This window comes from Leucopleurus acutus (genome assembly GCF_964270905.1).
Source record: "Leucopleurus acutus genome assembly, chromosome: 5".
Lineage (NCBI taxonomy): Eukaryota > Metazoa > Chordata > Mammalia > Artiodactyla > Delphinidae > Leucopleurus > Leucopleurus acutus.
Genome location: NC_139147.1, coordinates 3,038,316 through 3,056,739, shown reverse-complemented (window position 1 = coordinate 3,056,739; position 18,424 = coordinate 3,038,316). Strand labels below are relative to the sequence as shown.

General features: G+C 57.5%; 1 protein-coding gene across 1 annotated transcript in view; it reads left to right on the top strand.

Moving 5' to 3' along the window:
- PDE9A (phosphodiesterase 9A) overlaps window positions 1-18,424 on the top strand; it is a 99,546-nt gene that overhangs the window by 71,225 nt on the left and 9,897 nt on the right. Inside the window, exons 7-12 of the mRNA XM_082838986.1 lie at window positions 5,780-5,864; window positions 11,873-11,954; window positions 13,491-13,565; window positions 16,127-16,213; window positions 17,410-17,514; window positions 17,695-17,777. Coding sequence (XP_082695112.1) covers window positions 5,780-5,864; window positions 11,873-11,954; window positions 13,491-13,565; window positions 16,127-16,213; window positions 17,410-17,514; window positions 17,695-17,777 — 517 coding nt within the window. The remainder of the gene's footprint in view (window positions 1-5,779; window positions 5,865-11,872; window positions 11,955-13,490; window positions 13,566-16,126; window positions 16,214-17,409; window positions 17,515-17,694; window positions 17,778-18,424) is intronic.

Sequence of the window (18,424 nt, the reverse complement as noted above, 5' to 3'; positions counted from 1 at the left end):
TCAGGTGCCCACACCCTCGCTGCAAGGACGGCCAAGGAAAGCAAGTGTTAGTGTCCTGTGGCTCTCATGACGAAGCACCGCAAACTGGGGGCTTAAAACGACAGAAATGAATTCTCCCACTGTCTCGAGGCCAGAAGTCCGAGACCAAGGTGTCGGCAGGGTCAGTTCCTTCTGGAGGGGAATCTGTCCCAGGCCTGCTCCAGCTTCCAGGACGCCCACGGGCCTTGGCGTGTGGCCTCATCACTCCAGGCTGCCGCCGCCTGCACGTGACCTTCTCCCCTTGCGTCTGCATTCAGGTCGTCCTTCTATCAGGACACACCTGTCTGTGGATTTAGGGCCCACCCTCACCCAGAACGATCTCATCTCGAGATCTTTTTTCTAAACCAGGTCACACTCTCATTCTGGGGGTCAGGATGTGAGCCTGTCCTTGACGGGGGCACAGTTCAACCCACTGCCGTGAGCGTTTGGGGTTTCCGTCTTCTGCCATGGGCGACAAGCTCAGCTTCCCACCAAGCCCCATAGAGTAGGGAGCTCTCTGGACGTAGCAAACATTCACTGCCGCGTCACCACCTGCAGTCACAGAGATGAACAGTCATACAGTCCCCACCTGGAGAGCAGATGCCCGGGGGGTGGGGAAGGCTGGGGGATGACAGGTGCCTCCTGCTTCGTCGTCCTCTCCTCCGGCGCCTCTGACCACTTCCCCCCGCCCCACACGGAAGCCAGCTCCAGTGCCGCTGTTCCTTGGAAACAGACAAGTTGAAGAGGCCGTTAATTAATTCTCAGAACTCCTACAGGGAGCTGTGCTGACTTCAACTTGAGAGGCTTCCGGTATCTGGCCGAGGGGACACCAATCAGGCCGAGAAGTGTTTTTATTTTGCCTTCAAGTGGCTTGTGGATTGAGGACCATTAAAGGACGGATCCCCGATGACCTTCTCCCCAGCATGTCCTTGCCCGGAATCCTCCAGAACTAGCTCGCACCTCCTCCTGGGGCTCCTGTGTAGATCAGATAATTCACGCACATGGGCATAAATTACCTGGAGGATGGCGTCGCCCCTTCACCCCCAGCTCAGGCTCACTGCAAAATTACTAGTGTTTTTACTAGTGGTATTAATTTCTAGCACCAGAGACCTGGGCACTGAAGGAGTGGGATGGAGAGAGCTTGCATTTCTCAGGAGGAAGAGGACGTTAGGGTTAGGGTTCCAGGAGCTGCGGTCAGGTGGCCAGGTGTGGGCAGTGGCCTCCCCCCCATGGCCCACTTTGGCACCTCTCCCTGCATCAGCCCCTGGCCTCCCCACCACCTCCCGGCTGCCCGCTGCCCACAGGAACATGGCTATGGGGGCCCACGCACCCCCGGAGGGGGCCCTCATCCTCCCTGAACTCCACCTGGCTTTGGGCGCATCCTTTCCTGGCGCTTGTGGCTGACCGCTCCCCGGGCTCCACCCGCCTCTGCGTGGGCGCGGTCACCTCATCTGTGCTCAGCCCCGGGGGGTGTGAGTTCCTAAGAGCAGCCCAGACACAGCAATCAGGGCCTCCCCCGAAGACATCGCAGGGACCTTGGAAATGGACAGGGGAGGCCTTTTGAGGACAGGGGTTCTGCAGCTGGACCTCTCCCGCAGGTCACTTGGGGAACTGGTCATCCCAGCCACTCAGAAGGTCAGCCCTGACCCTGCAGAGCTGCCAGAAGCAAGCCAGCCTGCGCTGTTGGCCTGGGAAAGCTGCCGGGAATATGACTGCCGGGCTGCTCCGCGGGGCCCGACCAGATATGGACACACACACACACACACACACACACACACACACGCGCGCGCGCGCACACACGGAAACGTAGGCACATACACTCGCACACATACATGAACCCCCATGTACAAACACACAGAAACACACACACGCACCGTGCTCACGCACACACACACTTTGTCTGGTATGTGTGAGCTGTTCGGAGCTGTTCTCTGCCTCGTGAATTCAAACAGGCACCAGCTAGAACTGCCCATCTGTAAACCACATTATATTGATTTGACTTGTTTTAAATGGAATTTCCTGCCTTTTTTTTTTGACCTTCTCAAGTGTATAATTCTTCGGAATCAAATGTAAATTCTGCCATAGCTCTTAATTCACCTTAAAAGCTTTCCTTCCTTTTCTACGAAATGTTTTCCTTCTTCGGGAGGCTGGGGTCTCGCTTAGGTGAGAAGCCATTTCCTAAACACAGGACATCCAGGGCCTCCCCTCACTTCCCGGTTGGAGATGGGCCATCCAGGGGCGCCCCTCCCTCCCATCCTTCCTTGTTTGCGGGAAGGGCCCAGGCGCCCTGCGGTGGGCACAGGGCAGTCCTGCCCCTGTTCAGCGTTTGTCCCTGCCGGGGCCTGGCCCAGAACCTACAGACTAGAGAGCTGGCCCCATGGGGCAAAGTTTACAGCCAGGTCATGCAAACAGCCCAGAAAACTGAAACCAAAGCTTGCTTTTCTTTTTGTCACCGGGGAAATGTGCTTTATGCAAATTCTTTACCAAAGTCCTTGGAGGAAGTGCTGAAACCCGAGGCTCTATTCCTACGTGGCTATAAACAACTTCCAAAGCTCTGCAGCCTAACTAGGGCCTCGCCTGCCCACAGCCAGCCTCTTAGGAGAGCCCAGCGGGTCAGGGGGAGGAGGGAGTAGGACAGAGCTGCCCTCGGGACCTGACCGTGACCGTGCTGTTACTCCTGCCTGCTGAGGCCCCGTCCCCGAAGCCAGTGTCCCTCTTAGAAAATCATTCTTAAAGGTCCTCTAGGGTGGCCGTGACCCCTTCTAAAGTCCGAGGGGACAGCAGCGTCCAGGTGGTGCTCACCCTGCCACTCAGCCCGGGGCTGTGGAGCCTGTGCTTCAGTTTGGGGTTCTGGTCCGTGCCCACCTGTGTTTCAGGTTTGAGACTGACAAGTGGGAAACTGACATCCGTCTCAACCCTGAGTCCTCCCTGGTGTCAGTGCCAGGACCTGGGGGAGGCCCAGCTCGGACGGCCTTCTCCCTCCCCCAGGATCTTCCACAAGGCATCCTGGTGTCCAGCAAGGCCTGGGAGCGGCAGCCCTGGGTCTGCTGGCGCCTGAATCGCCGAGCGCTCTCGCTGCCTCCTGGCTTCCGCCGGCGGTGCGGCTCTTTAATCCCGTGACTGTTTTTCTCTTCCACTGATTAAAGCACGTTTGCCGTCTCATTACTCACTATCAGTTTCCTTGGCAACCAGGCTGTATTTCATAAACATCATTACAGTAAATTCTATCATTCCGTGTTGCCCAAAAGGCTTAATCTTAACATCGCCCCCGATAAACGGCCCAGGAACCTGATCTACATCAGTTTCAATACCACACAATCAAACATCAGGCAGCCAGCAGAAACCATGAGCTACGAGGCAGCTGCTAATGGGAGCACCCTTGACTTGCTGATGATGGAGAAAAGCAGATGAGAAAACATGATCCCAATGCTGCCTTTTTTAAATTAAGAAAGATAAATAGATATTTAGATTGCATGGGGGTGGGAGAAAAATGTCTGGAAGGATACACACCAATATATACAATATTAAATGAGTTCTCTGGGCCAATAGGATCATGGATTTTTTTTTTTTTTTTTTTTTTTGGCTGTGTTGGGTCTTCGTTGCTGCGCGCAGGCTTTCTCTAGTTGCAGCGAGCGGGGGCTACCGTTGGTTGCGGTGCGCGGGCTTCTCACTGCGGTGGCTTCTCTTGCTGCAGAGCACGGACTCTAGGCGCACGGGCTTCAGTAGTTGTGGCACGCAGGCTCAGTAGTTGTGGCTCGCGGGCTCTAGAGCACAGGCTCAGTAGTTGTGGCGCACGGGCTTAGTTGCTCCGCGGCATGTGGGATCTTCCCGGACCAGGGCTCGAACCCGTGTCCCCTGCATTGGCAGGCGAATTCTTAACCACTGCGCCACCAGGGAAGCCCCATGGATAAATTTTTAAATACCCTTCTTTGAGATACTCTGTATTTCCTCCATTTTCTACAACGATCATAGGTTATTTTGTATTCAGAGAAGTGATGCTGGAAACGGAATGAATGGTACCCGTGGACCCTGCAGGCAGGGCACCGCTACCCTGTTTGGACTCTATACTGTGTGCTCCATCTCTTCCCCAGATGGATCCACTTTTTGGATCCAAGTCTATGCCACATGCCGGGTCTCTTCTCCAGATCTATTCAACTTTCCAAAATTTTCTGCCCTTCACGTATTAACAACCCCTTCCTGGGCCCCTTCCTGCCACTGGTGTTGAATCTACCATCTGTCCCATTCGCAGACCCGCAGACACAGCTCCGCGGTGGTCCTCTCCTCCTCGGGGTAAGCGTCCTGCAATGGGACGGCGGCCGAGAAATGCCTGGGAGGCCGCGCACGCCTGGTCCAAATGCAAACCGTAAAGGGTGTGTGCTAATGTGCTTTTTCTTGGAAGAGGACCCATGGTTTCATCCACCTCCTAACGGCGTCCGCGATGCGAGCAAGTGCTGAGGGCATCGCACCCCAAAGGAGGGTGTGGGCTCTTGGTGGGAGCACAAAGTACCGCTGTCCAGTTCCCTGGCCTCCCCACCTCGCTGGTCCCGCGTCCTGGTACGGGAGGGTGGAGGTGGTGTTTGAGCCTCTCCCTTGGCATCCTGCACGGCACAGAAGCAGGTCACCGGAACCAGATCCGAGTATCAGATCCTCCAGATTCCTGCCACTGGACGGAAAGAAGCAGGGGTCCCACATAATCTTGCCCCCGCTTGGCCCCTGACACGGAAATGTTTAGAAAACCCACCCAGGAAGATCGTGGTTCCTGGAGGGCTGCCCGGGGGCTCGGCGCTGGGAGAGTTCCCCAGCCGCGAGCCCCAGAGCTGCTGACAGTTCCTCCGGATGGGAGACGGGCGGAAGCCCACGGAAGTCGCTGGGTTGCTTTTTCTCTTAGAAATCACCTGCATTTCATTTTTAGCCGTATTCCGCTTGATGGAAAGGGGAATGAGTGGCATCGTGGGTAGTATCTTTCTGCATAAAAATCGAGGTGTGATTACCAAGTAACAAAGCTAATCTTTTTTATTTCTTATGACCTGACTCTAATCTGAAAGCCCTTCCAGAACTGGCAGCGTTTCTGAGCTAAATATGCACCTGCCAGAGTGAACGCCTTGAAGTTGAACGCTCGCTGGCAGGCGTAGCGCCAGTTCATCCTTTGATGAAAAAAACCATAGTGTTCTGACTTAGGGGACCCGGGGCTGCAGGACCCTGGGAATGTGACCAAGCGCGGGTTCCGCTCGTGCTTCCCCTGGCCTGATCATTTCTCATCCATTTCAAGTCAGCGCTTCTCCCGGTTAACCGCTCTACCCAGGACCTTCAAATGCAAAGCTTTTGCCTTAACGAAATTTTCATCCTTGCTGGGAAGGCTGTGGTTTTGCTCCCCGAGCCCTTCGTTGCATTTTACTACCCTGGGAACACGTACCCCCTTTTTCTTTTGGGGATAAAAGATCCTCTGTCCTCGGCTGGCGCTTAGGGGTACGGAGAAAAAGCAAGAAGTACGTGCGGGAACGGTGGCGATTCGGGAAGGGGGAGGGGCTTCGTGATGAACAGGCTGTGGCTGAGCCGCGTGCGGGGCGGGGGGGGGGGGGGGGGGGGGGGGGGGGAGAAGGCCTGAGGATCAGCGGCGTGGGCGGGACTGGGAACCAGTGTCTGAGCCAGCTTCCGCCCCTCACCCCCGGGGACGTGGGAGCCACGGGCGAGCCCCCAGTTACCAGCCTCCCCAGCCTCCACGTGTATCCATGGTAACCCCCTCGTTTCTCTTGGTCTCCAGTGGAAGGACTGAAAGTGGTGGAGGTTGAGAAATGCAAGAGTGACATTAAAAAGATGAGGGACGAGCTGGCAGCTAGAAGCAACAGGTAAGGTCTGCGCTGGGCAAGCGCGGCGGACGGCCGGGGAGAGCTCTGCGCGGCCACGCGGAGCTAAGAGGGGCCCTGGGGGGGGGGGGTTTCCCCGAAAGCAGAGCTGGAGGATCCCAGCTGTGGCTGGGGTGGGCACCGTCTGGGATTTGCTTTCCAATGACACAGGTTTCTTATCATAAAAGAGAGTTTATGGCAGAGGGAGGCTGGGAGGATGACGTCACAGAAAAGGCCAGTAATCTTCTTGCAGATCAGAGTGTTAGGATTTACGGCCCCAACTTGAACAGAGTTGGCATCGATTTTTTGAAAAGGGGAACGATAAAAGGAGAAAGGCCTTTGGCTTCCAGGGGACGGGTGTCCTGGTGTCCCGGAGGCCCCAATCCCGTGCGGACGTCCCCATAGCACAGAGCGGCCCATCAGGGGAGCGATGCCGCGTTCTGGACACGGCAATAAGGGTCCCTCCACACATCCCCTGGAGAACCAGGGTGAGGTGGCCCAGGCTACCGAAATCCAGGAAAAACATGCCCCAGGCATTTCTTGGAAAGTGGGGCTTGGGCTACAGCCAGACCCTTTGCCGAAACGGTGGTTAAAGCAGACGTTCAGGTCAAGGGGGGAGACGCACCACGCCAGCCAAGATGATGCTGGAGGCTGCACACACTGAGCCTGCTGTGTGCGGGGCTGCACCGAGTGCTCTGCTGACGGGCCCAGCTTGAAACTGTCTGCTGTCCTGCGTTGCTTCACGCCCGTGGTCCAGAGACCGCATGGTGACGCTGTGGCCCGTCACCCCCGGAACGCCACGCCACTAAGGAGGCTGAGGTTACAGCTGGGGCTCAGCAGGGTTTAACGGGACTAATGAACCTGCGAACGGCCCGTGCAAGCGCACCAAACTGGCTTACGAGGCCACCCAACATCTTGAAGGTCGTTTCCTAAGTTTTCAAAATTGAGGGCAACCTGCTTACTGCAGAGCGTGGCTGCATGCAAGGGCCTTCGGTGCAGGAGGGGAAGGGGAAGCTGGTGGTCGCAGGGGAGGGGCGGGGCTGGCGGCCTCAGGACGGGCTCGGGGACTAGCCTGACGGGCTCGGGTGGTGCCTGGCTTCCGGGGACCACGCCCCGTTCGTGGCCCTCTCACTTGGACTTCGGGATGTCTCATCCCATTGGATTTGGGGGAAGTCGGGCAAAGGAGTCCGTGACGACAGAAAATTGTGAGTGAATAATTCGTCCTCACCGTCCCTGAAGCAGAAGGCTCTGTGGGGTCAGGAGGCAGATCCCTCACGTGACCCAGTAAGGGCCCTGGAGTTGCCCGCGCAGCCTCACGGCTGGGCCCGGCTCAGCATGGAAGGAGGCCCCTGGTCACGGTGTCGTCCTCGGGCTCAGGATCTGGACAGCTCAGCCTAGCCCTCTGGCAGCCACGTGCTGGACCTCCGTCCTGTGGCCGGTCCTAACCCCCAGGGGAGATATAGCTAGTCGGCCAGGCCCTGTCCCGGCCGCTCCGCGAGCAGCCTCAGACTGGCGGCCCGTGGCCGAGGGCCGTGTCTGCTGCGGCGAGCGGTGGTGCCCTGGGCCCCGTCCCCCATGTCCCCTCTGTAGGGTCGCCTGCAGCCACACAGCCCACAGAGCACTTGCAGGAGGCGGGGTTCGGGTTTGGGTTTTGATCTGAGGTATAGTTGACTTACAGTGTTAGGTTAGTTTCACGGGCATGATGTAGTGATTCCAAAGCAGAAGGTGTTTTATAATGAGGCCTCTCGTCCCTTCTCAAATGATTCAATCCTACCACCTGCCCAGAGCAACCGGGGTGAGTCAGGAGCCCCGCCCCCCCACCCCCCACCCCCGCTGGTCCTGCCCCGCCGGCCGTGTGGCAGGCACCCCCCACCGCCCCTTCTGTAAGAGCCAGGCTGGGGCAGGGGCAACGTGATGCCCCTGCCGTGCTTTCTGGCGTGCACTGCCCTGCGGGTCAGGTTGCAGGAGAAAAAACAGAATTTCGTCCAGGTGGTGTTAGTTTCCTGTAGCTGCTATAACCAAGCACCACACACTGCAGGGCTGAAAACAACAGGAATTTACTTTCCCACAGTTCTGAGGGCCAGAAGTCTGAAATGAAGGTGTCAGGAAGGCCAGGCTCGCTCTGAAGGCTCTCGGGGAGAATCTGTTCCAGGCCTCTCTCCCAGCTTCTAGCAGTTGTCAGCAATTCTTGGGGCCCCTTGGTTTGTAGAGCATCACTCCAGTCTCTGCCTCTGTCTCCACATGGCCTTTTTTTTCGTATGTGTCTGTCTCTGTGTCCAAATGGCCCTTTTTTAAAAAGACACCAGTCATATTGGAGTAGGGGCCACTCTAATCCAATCACACTTGGTGTGACCAGTCTTAACTCATTACATCTGTTACAGCCCTATTTCCAGATGAGGTCACAGTCACAGGTACTGGGGCTTAGAACATCCACATATGATTCTTGGGGGACACGATAGGCCATGTGGAGAAGACCTGCCCGATTTCAGAGCACAAGGGAAGCGAGATGTCACCTGCAGGCACCCGTCGGGGCAAAGTGGGCAGAACCGGGGCTCATCAAGTAATGAAGCCTCTTCCACGCCCCCCACCCCCCCGCAAGAGGTATCAATACGTTTTTGGGACTCACAGTGCTGTGGTCCGAAGAGGAGCCTTCCCTGTGCCCCAGCACTTCTAGAGGCTTGTCTTCTCAACAGGCAGTTTTCACAGCAGCTCATGTAGGTGAGAGACGGGTAATTGTGCCTCTTCAATCGAAAACAGAATGGGGTAAAGTCTCTAACAGTGCTGACACATTGCGAAGAAAGAAATGCAGCCTCCTGGGCTCAGGGCTAATCCACAGCAGCGACACCCACCTGGGACGCTGGCCTGGGAGCCTAGCACCCCTTTGTGCCCCATACAAGCAGCCCTGCCCTTTTCTTTATGGAGAAATTAACTGGAGGAGCTGCTTGCACTGCCCCTCTGCTGACGGCTGGGTTCCCTCTTAATCGTGCAAGGGGGCCGCGCAGTCATCCGGCATCCTGGGACCAGGCTCGTTACCTGCGGGGCAGGTCGCACAGCTGAGCAGCTCTTTCTGAGGATGTCCACCCAGCCGGGCGGTGATCCTGCCTCTCGGGGGCGGAGAGGGGAACAAAGGCACCTGCCCGGCTGAGCTCAGGTCTGCACCCGCTCGGGTGGCCAGTGAGCCTGAGGCGATGGCCGCCTTCACCCCCGCACAGGCACACCCCAGCGTGGCCTCGGAGCCAGGGCTCTGCGTGGACCAGAACCGCCTTTCCCCAGGGAATAGGGATGGCCGTTGGGTCAGATGAGGCGCAGACCCACAGACACCCTCGGAACGGGCTGCGCTCCCCTGAGACACAGGCCTTGGGTTTCTCTTGGCTTTTTCCCCAAGAGGACAGAGGGAGGATTGCCCGCCCACATTCAGGGCAGGGCCCGGCCCCGCAGAGCACGTGGGGGCTGCAGGAACACGGGGCGGCATCTGAGGGCTCTGGGATCTGTCATCTCTGCTTTCATCCCAAACAAATGGCCTTGACCACTGGACTGAGCCCCAGGAGGGGGGAGGCTGGGAGCGCAGAAAATGAAACAGAAAGAAAAGAAAAGGCACCATGCCAGCTGCTCTGTCAGCTGGAGGATGCTGGTTCCCGTGGCGACGGGCCGAAGAGGGAGCAGGCAGGGCTGCCTGGCCGCGGCAGGACCTCCCAACGCTGGGATTTTCAAGGAAGCCGTGGATTCCAGCAGTCAGATCATCTTCGGTGGTGGAAGCTTACACAGCCCTCCTGGGAGAGGCGCAGGACTGACCTGCACAGCACGTGTGTGCATGTTTGTACAAAAGAGGTTAAAAGCGGAAAAGAAATAATGACGATGCTACCTATGCTCTTAAGTCACAGACCAGGTTCTCACTGCTCAGACGTGCGTGTGTAAATGGGAGTTCTCGTTGACAAGGGCGACCACGGAAAGCGTTTGGTTGGCACGTTTTCTTGGTTCATTTTGTTACCCTTCTGCTAAATCTGTCTTAAAATCCCACTCCATGCACGAAGCCGTCTTAAGCAGCTCGGATGATTTCGCAAGCATCGGGTGGAGGGAAGGAACAGCGGCGCGCCAAGAAAGCCATACTGAGGCTCTTTTCCCAAAAAGGAAGCAGACGTATTATTCTGAGCTTGCAAGTGGCATAGCCACCTTGTCATACCTCCAGACTATACTGATGAGGGGGGCAAGTCAGTAAAAATAACAGCGACCACGATGCTCCCAGTCAAAACCCAGTCCTGAGCTTCCCAGATGTTCTTCCACGCCCAGATAGCCGGTTTCGAAAAACAGCTACGAGATACTAATTTTTTTTCATTTACAACACTGTAAACAGTCAGTAGATGAAAATGCAGCCTCGGGCATTTTTGCAGAACGTCTGCAAATGTCACCCACCCAGTGAGTTCTTTTCTCTTCATTCCGTGGCCAATTGTTTTGCAGTACCTTTCAGGACATACTGTAGGCAACGTTTCTTTTTCCCTTTTCATCCAAAATTCCCTCGCTTCACATAATACTCACAATTAAAGATGACATAATAGTCCTCCCTGTTGAAGTACCATAATGGTTTAAATTATTTCCCACTGGGGGACGTTCCGGTGGCTTCTAGTTTGGGTTTGTGTTTTTGCAGCAACAGATGACACTGTGATGAATACCTTCAAGCTGTTTGCTTACGTCTAATTCTTTGCTTATGATAAATTCTCCAGAGGAGCCTCGCAGCTTAAAGGATGTGAATTTCTTTACGGCTCTTACAGTACAGTATAAATTGCTCTCCTGGAAGATGGAAGTTTATTTACAGACTGCATGAGCTTCTGTGCTGGCCCCATCCCCAGCCTGGGAATCTCACGCAAGGCAGGGGGAGCGGGAGGAGTGGGGTGTTAGACCCTCCCGCCACCCCCACTGTGCTCCCTATTTGAGGTGGGGGGACTTCAAGTTCCTTCCAGAGGAGTTAAGGTGCCCGTGTGGGCTGGGGGCCCAGGCGCTGCCGGCTCTCCTGGAGCAGCCCCGACCTGCAGTCCCTGGCTGTGACCCCTCGGGCCAGCACACTCGCCCCTGATGTCGGAAGGGGGCTTCCCTCCAAAACCACCAGGCTCCTTTTGCTCTGTTCTTTTGTTTTGTTTTGCTTTTGTTGCCGCAACCCGAGGCATGTGGGATCTTAGTTCCCCGACCAGGGATAGAACCCGGGCCCCCGGCATCGGAAGTGCAAGTCTCAACCACTGGACCGCCAGGGAAGTCCCTGTTCTGTTCTTGATGCCTTGACGTTAAGGAATGAAAAGCAGAGTCAGAGATCAAACTCGCCTCTCAACGTGTGCGTAAGGGGACCAGTTGGGGGCATCCTGAACGTCTATCACAGGAGGCGGGATTGATGACCCTATGAGGTCCCTCACGCCCGAGGTCCCAAGGAGGACTTGCTTTTTGATGAGGTCGAGCTCTCTGAAGCAGCAGCAGTGCATTTGTGACATGGTAGTGGAAAAAGCAAGTTGCCAGAGAGGAAACTTGGTACCATTCCATCCTTATCTAAAAGGACCAGGGGCTGTCCGTGTGTGTCCATACCTAGGAACGTTCTGGAAAGGTACCCCAAACTTAACAGAAGGCATTGCCAGCTGTGAGATTTAGAGGAAAGAAGTGGGGGAAAGGGGACTTACTTTTTTTTACTTTGCTTCTGTGGTTTTTGAATTTTTTAGAATAAACGTCTTTTGCTCGCATCATTTAAAAGAGATTTTCAGGAGCTTCTCTAAAATGAAGATGCCATGTTCGCTGAGAGCTCAGTATTATCTCAGGAGGTCCAGGCACGGTCTTCGGGGTTTAGCAACAGGCGTCACTGGCTTTACGACTTTATTCTTCTGTAACAAATAAGACCAAAGGGGTTTGTGGGATGCGGATTGGGTTGGGTTTTGCATTTTTCGGTCTTTCTCTGATGAGGTCCCCGCAATCCGCCACCCAAGTGACACCAAGACCAAGGCGGCAGTGCCAGAAACAATCTTTGCTTTTCCCTTCAGGACCAGCTGTCCCTGTAAATACAGTTTTTTGGATAACAGCAAGAAGTTGACATCTCGACGCGATGTCCCCGCTTATCCCAAGGTAAGGTGACATCCTGCCGCTGAAGAAGCCACAGTCAGCGTCCACAGCCTCCCACCCTCGGCCCCCCTGACCTCCCAACCCGGCGCCTGCCATCTGCACATCTGCAAAACCAGCTCCCGCCCGGGCCCTGGGCTGTGGAACACTGCCGCTTTTCTTAGGCAGGATATATTTTCTCTCTGACGTTTGTTTAGCCACAGTGGTCCCAGACCAAGCCCCAAGAGATCGGAGCTCCTCCCCGGTGTCCAGCCAGCCCCCGTCGCCGACTCAGTGAACAAACGGTTCTCACGTGCAAATGTTACTTGAAAGAACTTTCATTTTTAACTAAATTATTTAAAAGCTGCTTCGCTGCATCTCCTGTCCCTGAACAACATGTAGTTGTTGTGAGAAGTTTTGCTTTTTGGTCACAAAGGATTTCTCAGTTACAAGAGAGCCTCAGCCCTTGTTAGAGCAGCAGTGCCCTGGGAACGGGGGTAGGGTTCTTCAGACAGCTGCAAAAGAGGGGTCCGGTGATGGTGGTCCCCCATCTCACAACGCCTGCAGCTAGTGACTGAGCAGGACCCTGGCCCAACTGTTCTTTGCATACTCTCCCACTAAGATTTGGGCTTCGCAGGGGCCGGGGTCCTGCAGACAGGGCGCCTGGCCGTGCCCAAGGCCACCACCCCCCCACTGTTCCCACAGCAGCAAAGAAACTCCCAGAGCCTCCCCGCCAGGGGGTTCCCCAACTCGGATACGAAAGACAAGCTAAATACTGTCCAAGGTTTTCACATGGACACGAGTGCCCTGCCCTACAGGAACGCGTGACCCACACCTCAGGATCTGCCCCAGGGAGTCACGAGGCCCAGCTTAGGCCCAGAACAAAAGGTGGCAGTCCTCCGCAGTGGTTCCTTTTAAAAAAACAAACGGAAAGACCTAGGAGACGACTGTATCTAACTCCAAAACACCGTGACTGTCTTGGGTCTAAAATCTTCTGTTTCCTCTGACAATGTAACCTAAACTCCGTCTTCGTAGAACCAGCGCCTGCCCCCAGCAAGCTGGGCTGTTATAGCCCACGGCTAAACCAGTGACGGCGTCCAAAAGCAAACCTCAAAATAGCTTCTTAGCCACTATTTGAATTTATGCCAAGTAGAAGTCTTTTCCCTTGATTTCACTTTACTGTATTTTTTAAAGTCCGGTTTCTCGGGATGTCATTAGCATATGCAGTAAAGTTCACCTCCTGCAGTGCAGAGCATTATGAAGTGTAACAGGCTTACGTGGTCACGTACCCTCCACCACGGTCAAGGGGTGAACGTTCTGTCTCCCCCAAGCGCCCCCTCATCCCCTGTGCGGTCATTCCTGGCGCTCTGCCCCTGACCACCACTGGTGGGATGTCTGTCCCCGTAGTTCTGACCCCTCCAGAACTCTCGTGGGTGTAGCCTTTGAGAAGGTACCCAGGTGTCCTGAGAGGCGGGCAAGAGGAGAGTGGAGAAGGCATGGCCAGCCTTCGTCTCAACGCAGAGGCCCCCGTGCGTGCTCACAGTGCTTTCCTGTCCCCTCCAGTACCTGCTGTCCCCCGAGACCGTAGACGCCCTGCGGAAGCCCACCTTCGACGTCTGGCTCTGGGAGCCCAACGAGGTGAGTGCAGGAGCCGCCTGGGACCGGGACCGGCTTTGGGGACCAGACGGGAGCGGCCCCATCGCTCTTCTCCTCGGCTTCTCCTCTGTCTTCTTTGTCTTTCAACTTCATTCTCCAGGTTGGCAGCCAAACTGCCCCTTGGTGGGCTCGGGAAGGGGTGTCAGGGCCAAGGAGCAGGTGAGCGGCGGGGCCTCGAACCCAGGCTCTGGCTGCTCGGTGCACCCCCTCCGCCCAGCAGCCCCCCGGGCTGCGTCCTGATCCCCAGGCCTGCAGGGTGCAGGCCTTGCGGGCTTGGGGAGGATTTCAGGAAGGAGCTTCCACCGGAGGTGCTGCTGAGAGTAGGCGACCCAGGCAGCTGTGAGGCCTCGGGGACCCAGAGTGACTTTCTGCAGCAAGAACACACTCCTTTAAAATTCCCCTTTTGCTGCGAAAACACAAACATGGAGATCGTTTTGTTGTTGTTTAGTCTATAGCATCAGTTATACCTTCCTCTCTCTGAACCCGGAGAAAACAAAAAGTCCCTCCACGTGGACACGAGGCCACCAGAATCCACAGACGCTTACCAGCTTTTTGGTAACACGGGAGCCCCGGCGGGGCTCACCCACTTGGACGAGATCCGCTGAGCGACTTCCCTGCGCTCCAGCAAAGGAACGGTGCACGCTGAGCGTTCACCGTCCAGGTCGTCGTTCCCCGCCTGGGCCTGGAATCTCCTGTGTGAACCGCCTTCCCTGGCTGGTCTCCCAGGATGAGAGAAGCCCCAGCAAGAGGGGCCAGGAAAGTGCAGGTCCCGCCTCCGCCCCGCCGGGTCCACCCTGAGAAGGGCCGCATGCTGGCCGGCGCCTGAGGAAAGGCCCTAGGTGACACGTGTGCTCCAAACCGTCCAACCAGTCAGCACGCAGGGCTGGAGCCGCAAGTTCAGGGGTGGAGGAGGCATTCTAAGTGTGCAGCTGTCACCTGCCAGATCGATGCATGATCAGAAATGGACGTGGTGGAGGGGGACCACGGCAGGAGGAGAAGAGTCACATCTTCCAGGAGAAGCATTAGGACCTCATGTCCCAAAAGCTCTCGCTGAGCAGGGGACCCTGCTGGCCTGGACGCACAGGAGCTCAGAACACGCAGCCCTGCTTCCAGCAGGTGGCCAAGCGCCGCTACCGAGCACATCTCACTCTCCCCAAAGTCGTTTTGACCTCAGCAGCCCACAGGGAGGAAGAGCAAAGCTGGGGCCCTGATGGTGGAACCCCCGCCGTTCCTGTCTCCTTGGGGCACCGGCTGCTTGTGGCCAGAGAGGGAACGCCACCCTCACGTTGAGAGGTGGAAGGACCCACGCATGCGGGATGCGAAGGTGGCCCTCCACACTCGGGGTGTATGTGCAGCCGCCATCAGGGCGGGGGTGAAAGGAGGGACCAGCCCCCTGCCAGTGGGCTCGGCCCGTGTGGCCATCTGCCGGCCCAGGCCCTCGCCAGCACAGCTCCATGACCCCGGGCAGCCTGGGAGGGGTCCCAGTGCTTCCGAAAAGCACCTAGCTGCCCACAGTGGCAAACCAGAGGTGCTCAAAGACGGGAGCCCTGGCCTCTGGGGAGGCCATGAACTTTGGAGTGTGGACGGCAAAGGTGAACAGCTACAGGGACACACCTGAAAGCTTCAACAGCCCGCCTGGCCCCAAAACTGCATCTGGCCACCCAAGAAGTGGCTCGCACCCCGAGAACATCAGGGCTCCCGGGTGGTGGTGGTTCACCTCTCTCCCTTCAAGGGGGGGTGACGCACCCAGCATCACCCAGGGGCCCAGCATCCTCCGATCGCAGACCAGGCAGGGAGGTGACTTCCCGCTGCTCCGCTCTCGCGGGCTGACCTGAGTGCTGCCCCCGACGCCGCGTCTGCCGAGCGCAGGCTTGAAGGCCGCGGGGCCTCTCGGTCACCTCGCGCGTGCTCCGCACTCAGCCTTATCCAGCTGCCCAGCCCAGGGCTCGCCGCAGCGTCAGCGCGAGCAGATGCTCAGACACGTCACTCCTGCTCCGAAGCTGCCACATAAGTGGCACCAGATGGTTTTGTCTGCCGATCACCTCCGCCTCTTGACTCGGATTTCACAGCAAATATTTCAGCTCCTCGGGGTTGCCCGCAGCTGCGAATAGGCTGGTGGGACGGGGAGCGGGGCTGTCGGACCCACAGCCCCTCTGGACGGCAAAACCCTGGCTGGGCGCTCGTGCTGCCGGCAAAGCTGGGGTGATCCGGGCAGCAGCCGGCCGGCAGCCCGGACTCCGGCCGTCTCGCTCTCACCCGGGACCCCACAGTCCCGGCGCTCTGCCAGGGGCTCCTTCAAGGCCCCCGTTTCCAAACTCTGGCACCCGGCCTGCGTGTGTGCCGTGCCCTCGAGGAAGAGCCGTGTGTGGTGGCCATCAAGGACTTTCCGTCTGGGACGTCATCCCAGTTCTGGGCTGGGCTGGGCGTGGCTCCCACTTTCCCCGGTGGATTCTCTGTGCGGCTGGAGAAGCCACCCGGCCCGCCCTGAGCGCGTCTCCTGGCCGCCCTGGCTGTTGACCGTCCTTCTCCTCCTGTGCCCGCAGATGCTGAGCTGCTTAGAGCACATGTACCACGACCTCGGCCTGGTCAGAGATTTTGGCATCAACCCCATCACCCTCAAGCGGTGGCTGGTGAGTGTCAGGCCCCCCCGTCCCCCCGACACAGTTTCACGGGAATGGACTGTAGGCGCCTTCCTGATGGCCCTGGGCTTCCTACAGACGGAAGCCACGCTTCCATGAGAGCCCTGCGGGGACGGTCAGCCAGTCTCTGCCCATCCCCCTCCCCCAAAACACTCTCTGCTCTTAGGCCCCTGCTCTGGTGAGCGAGAAAATAGTAAGAATGGGGAGGGGCAAGTGAAGCAGGTGCTCTAAGCTGCGCGGGCATGTGAGTGAGCGTGTTGTGCAGGTGTGTACGTGGGGGGGTGCATGTGAGTGTACGTTTGTATTTGTGTGTGTGTGCATGTGACTGTGAGTTCCGGTGCCTGCATACTTGTGGGGCGTGTGCATGTACGTGTGCATGTACACACGTGTAAGCGTATGCACGTGACTGCGTTTGTGTGATTGCCAGGGTGTGTGTGTGAGAGAGTATTTAGCAGCAGATCTTTCTCTTTTTAATTAATTAATTTTATTTATTATTTATTTCTTTTTGGCTGCATTGGGTCTTCGTTGCTGCACACAGACTTTCTCTAGATGCGGCGAGTGGGGGCTACTCTTCATTGCGGTGCGCGGGCTTCTCATTGCGGTGGCTTCTCTTGTTGTGGAGCACGGGCTCTAGGCACGCGGGCTCAGTAGTTGTGGCTCGTGGGCTCAGTAGTTGTGGCTCGCGGGCTCTAGAGCACAGGCTCAGTAGTTGTGGCGCACGGGCTTAGTTGCTCCGCGGCATGTGGGATCTTCCCGGACCAGGGCTCGAACCCGTGTCCCCTGTGTTGGCAGGCGGATTCTTAACCCCTGTGCCACCAGGGAAGCCCCAGATCTTTCTTTTTAATAAAATACTGCTCACAACCAGATGTTAAAAGCCTGTGGAAGATTTGATGGTGGCTGGGGACCCAGCTCCCCGCGTATAGACCCCCAACTCTTCCCCCAAGCTTCACGCCCCAGCGTGGCTCCCCTGGGGACACCTTCCCCGGGGTGGGATCGTGGGGGCCATGGTGTGGCCCCCGGACATCCTCAGGCCCCTGGGCCCCCTGGTGCTCTCACCCTCGGGAAACGGGAGGGCAGTTGGATGAGGGCCAGGTGGGGAGCAGGCAGTTGGCACCGGGAAGAAGGTGCCAGGAGCTGGGGGGAGGGGTGGGCAGCTGGCCACAGGGCGGACCCTCTCGTCTCCGCAGCTCTGCGTGCACGACAACTACCGTAACAACCCTTTCCACAACTTCCGTCACTGCTTCTGCGTCACCCAGATGATGTACAGCATGACCTGGCTCTGCGGGCTGCAGGTGGGTCTGGGGGAGCCCGCTGCCCGGCGTGGTCAGTGAGCAAATGGGCGCCCACCCCCGCCCCGCCCCAGGGAGAGGCAGGTCCTCCCCCACCGGGCCGGCAGCTGGAGGGGCTTCGTCCCCCTGTATCACCCGACTCCAGCCCCCTCCTCACCCCACCCCACTCTCTCTCTGATCCAGGAGAAGTTTTCCCAGATGGATATCTTGATCTTAATGACAGCGGCCATCTGCCATGACTTGGATCATCCAGGCTACAACAACACGTGCGTACGCGGTCTTCTTCTCTGTCTCTTTTTCCCTTGTAAAGGGGCCTCTGCGCATCAGAGGTGAACTTTTCAGCTCAACCCTCTGCCAGTTCCAAGCTGGAGCAGTCGGCCAAGGCCTCCTAAGCCCCCAGCTCCACCCCACCTCTTAGGACATGGCTCGCCGCTTGGGACTGTGTCCGGGGCCCGGGCCTCCCGGCGCAGGACCTTGGAGGTTACCAAAGCCAGAGGGGCTGCCATAGCCCTCTGTGTCTGCACCGGCAAAGCCCCGACGGCAGCAGGACCTCCCTCCCCCGAAGCAGGCGGGGACTCCCGCACACACGTGGACGGGGAGGGGCAGCCCCACCCCGGTCTCTGGATCTCACTCCCCTGTGGGCAGCCTCCCCAGCCCGTTTCCGACAGGAGCAAAGCAGAGGCAGGGGCTGTGACAGCAAGAGCAGGGTTGTGGACGAGCGGGAGGTGGGAGGGTCCAGGGCAGGTGTGGAGCCAGGAGGACGGGCCAGGCTTTGCTGGAACGTTGGTCCACTCCCGCCTCTGGGGCGAAGGCCCCCGAGTGCCACCCCACGTGCCTGCCAGAGTCCAGGCCGGGTGGCGCTGCTTTGTGTTCCTAGTGGCACATTGGTGGTTCTATCGAATTCGTGTATTTG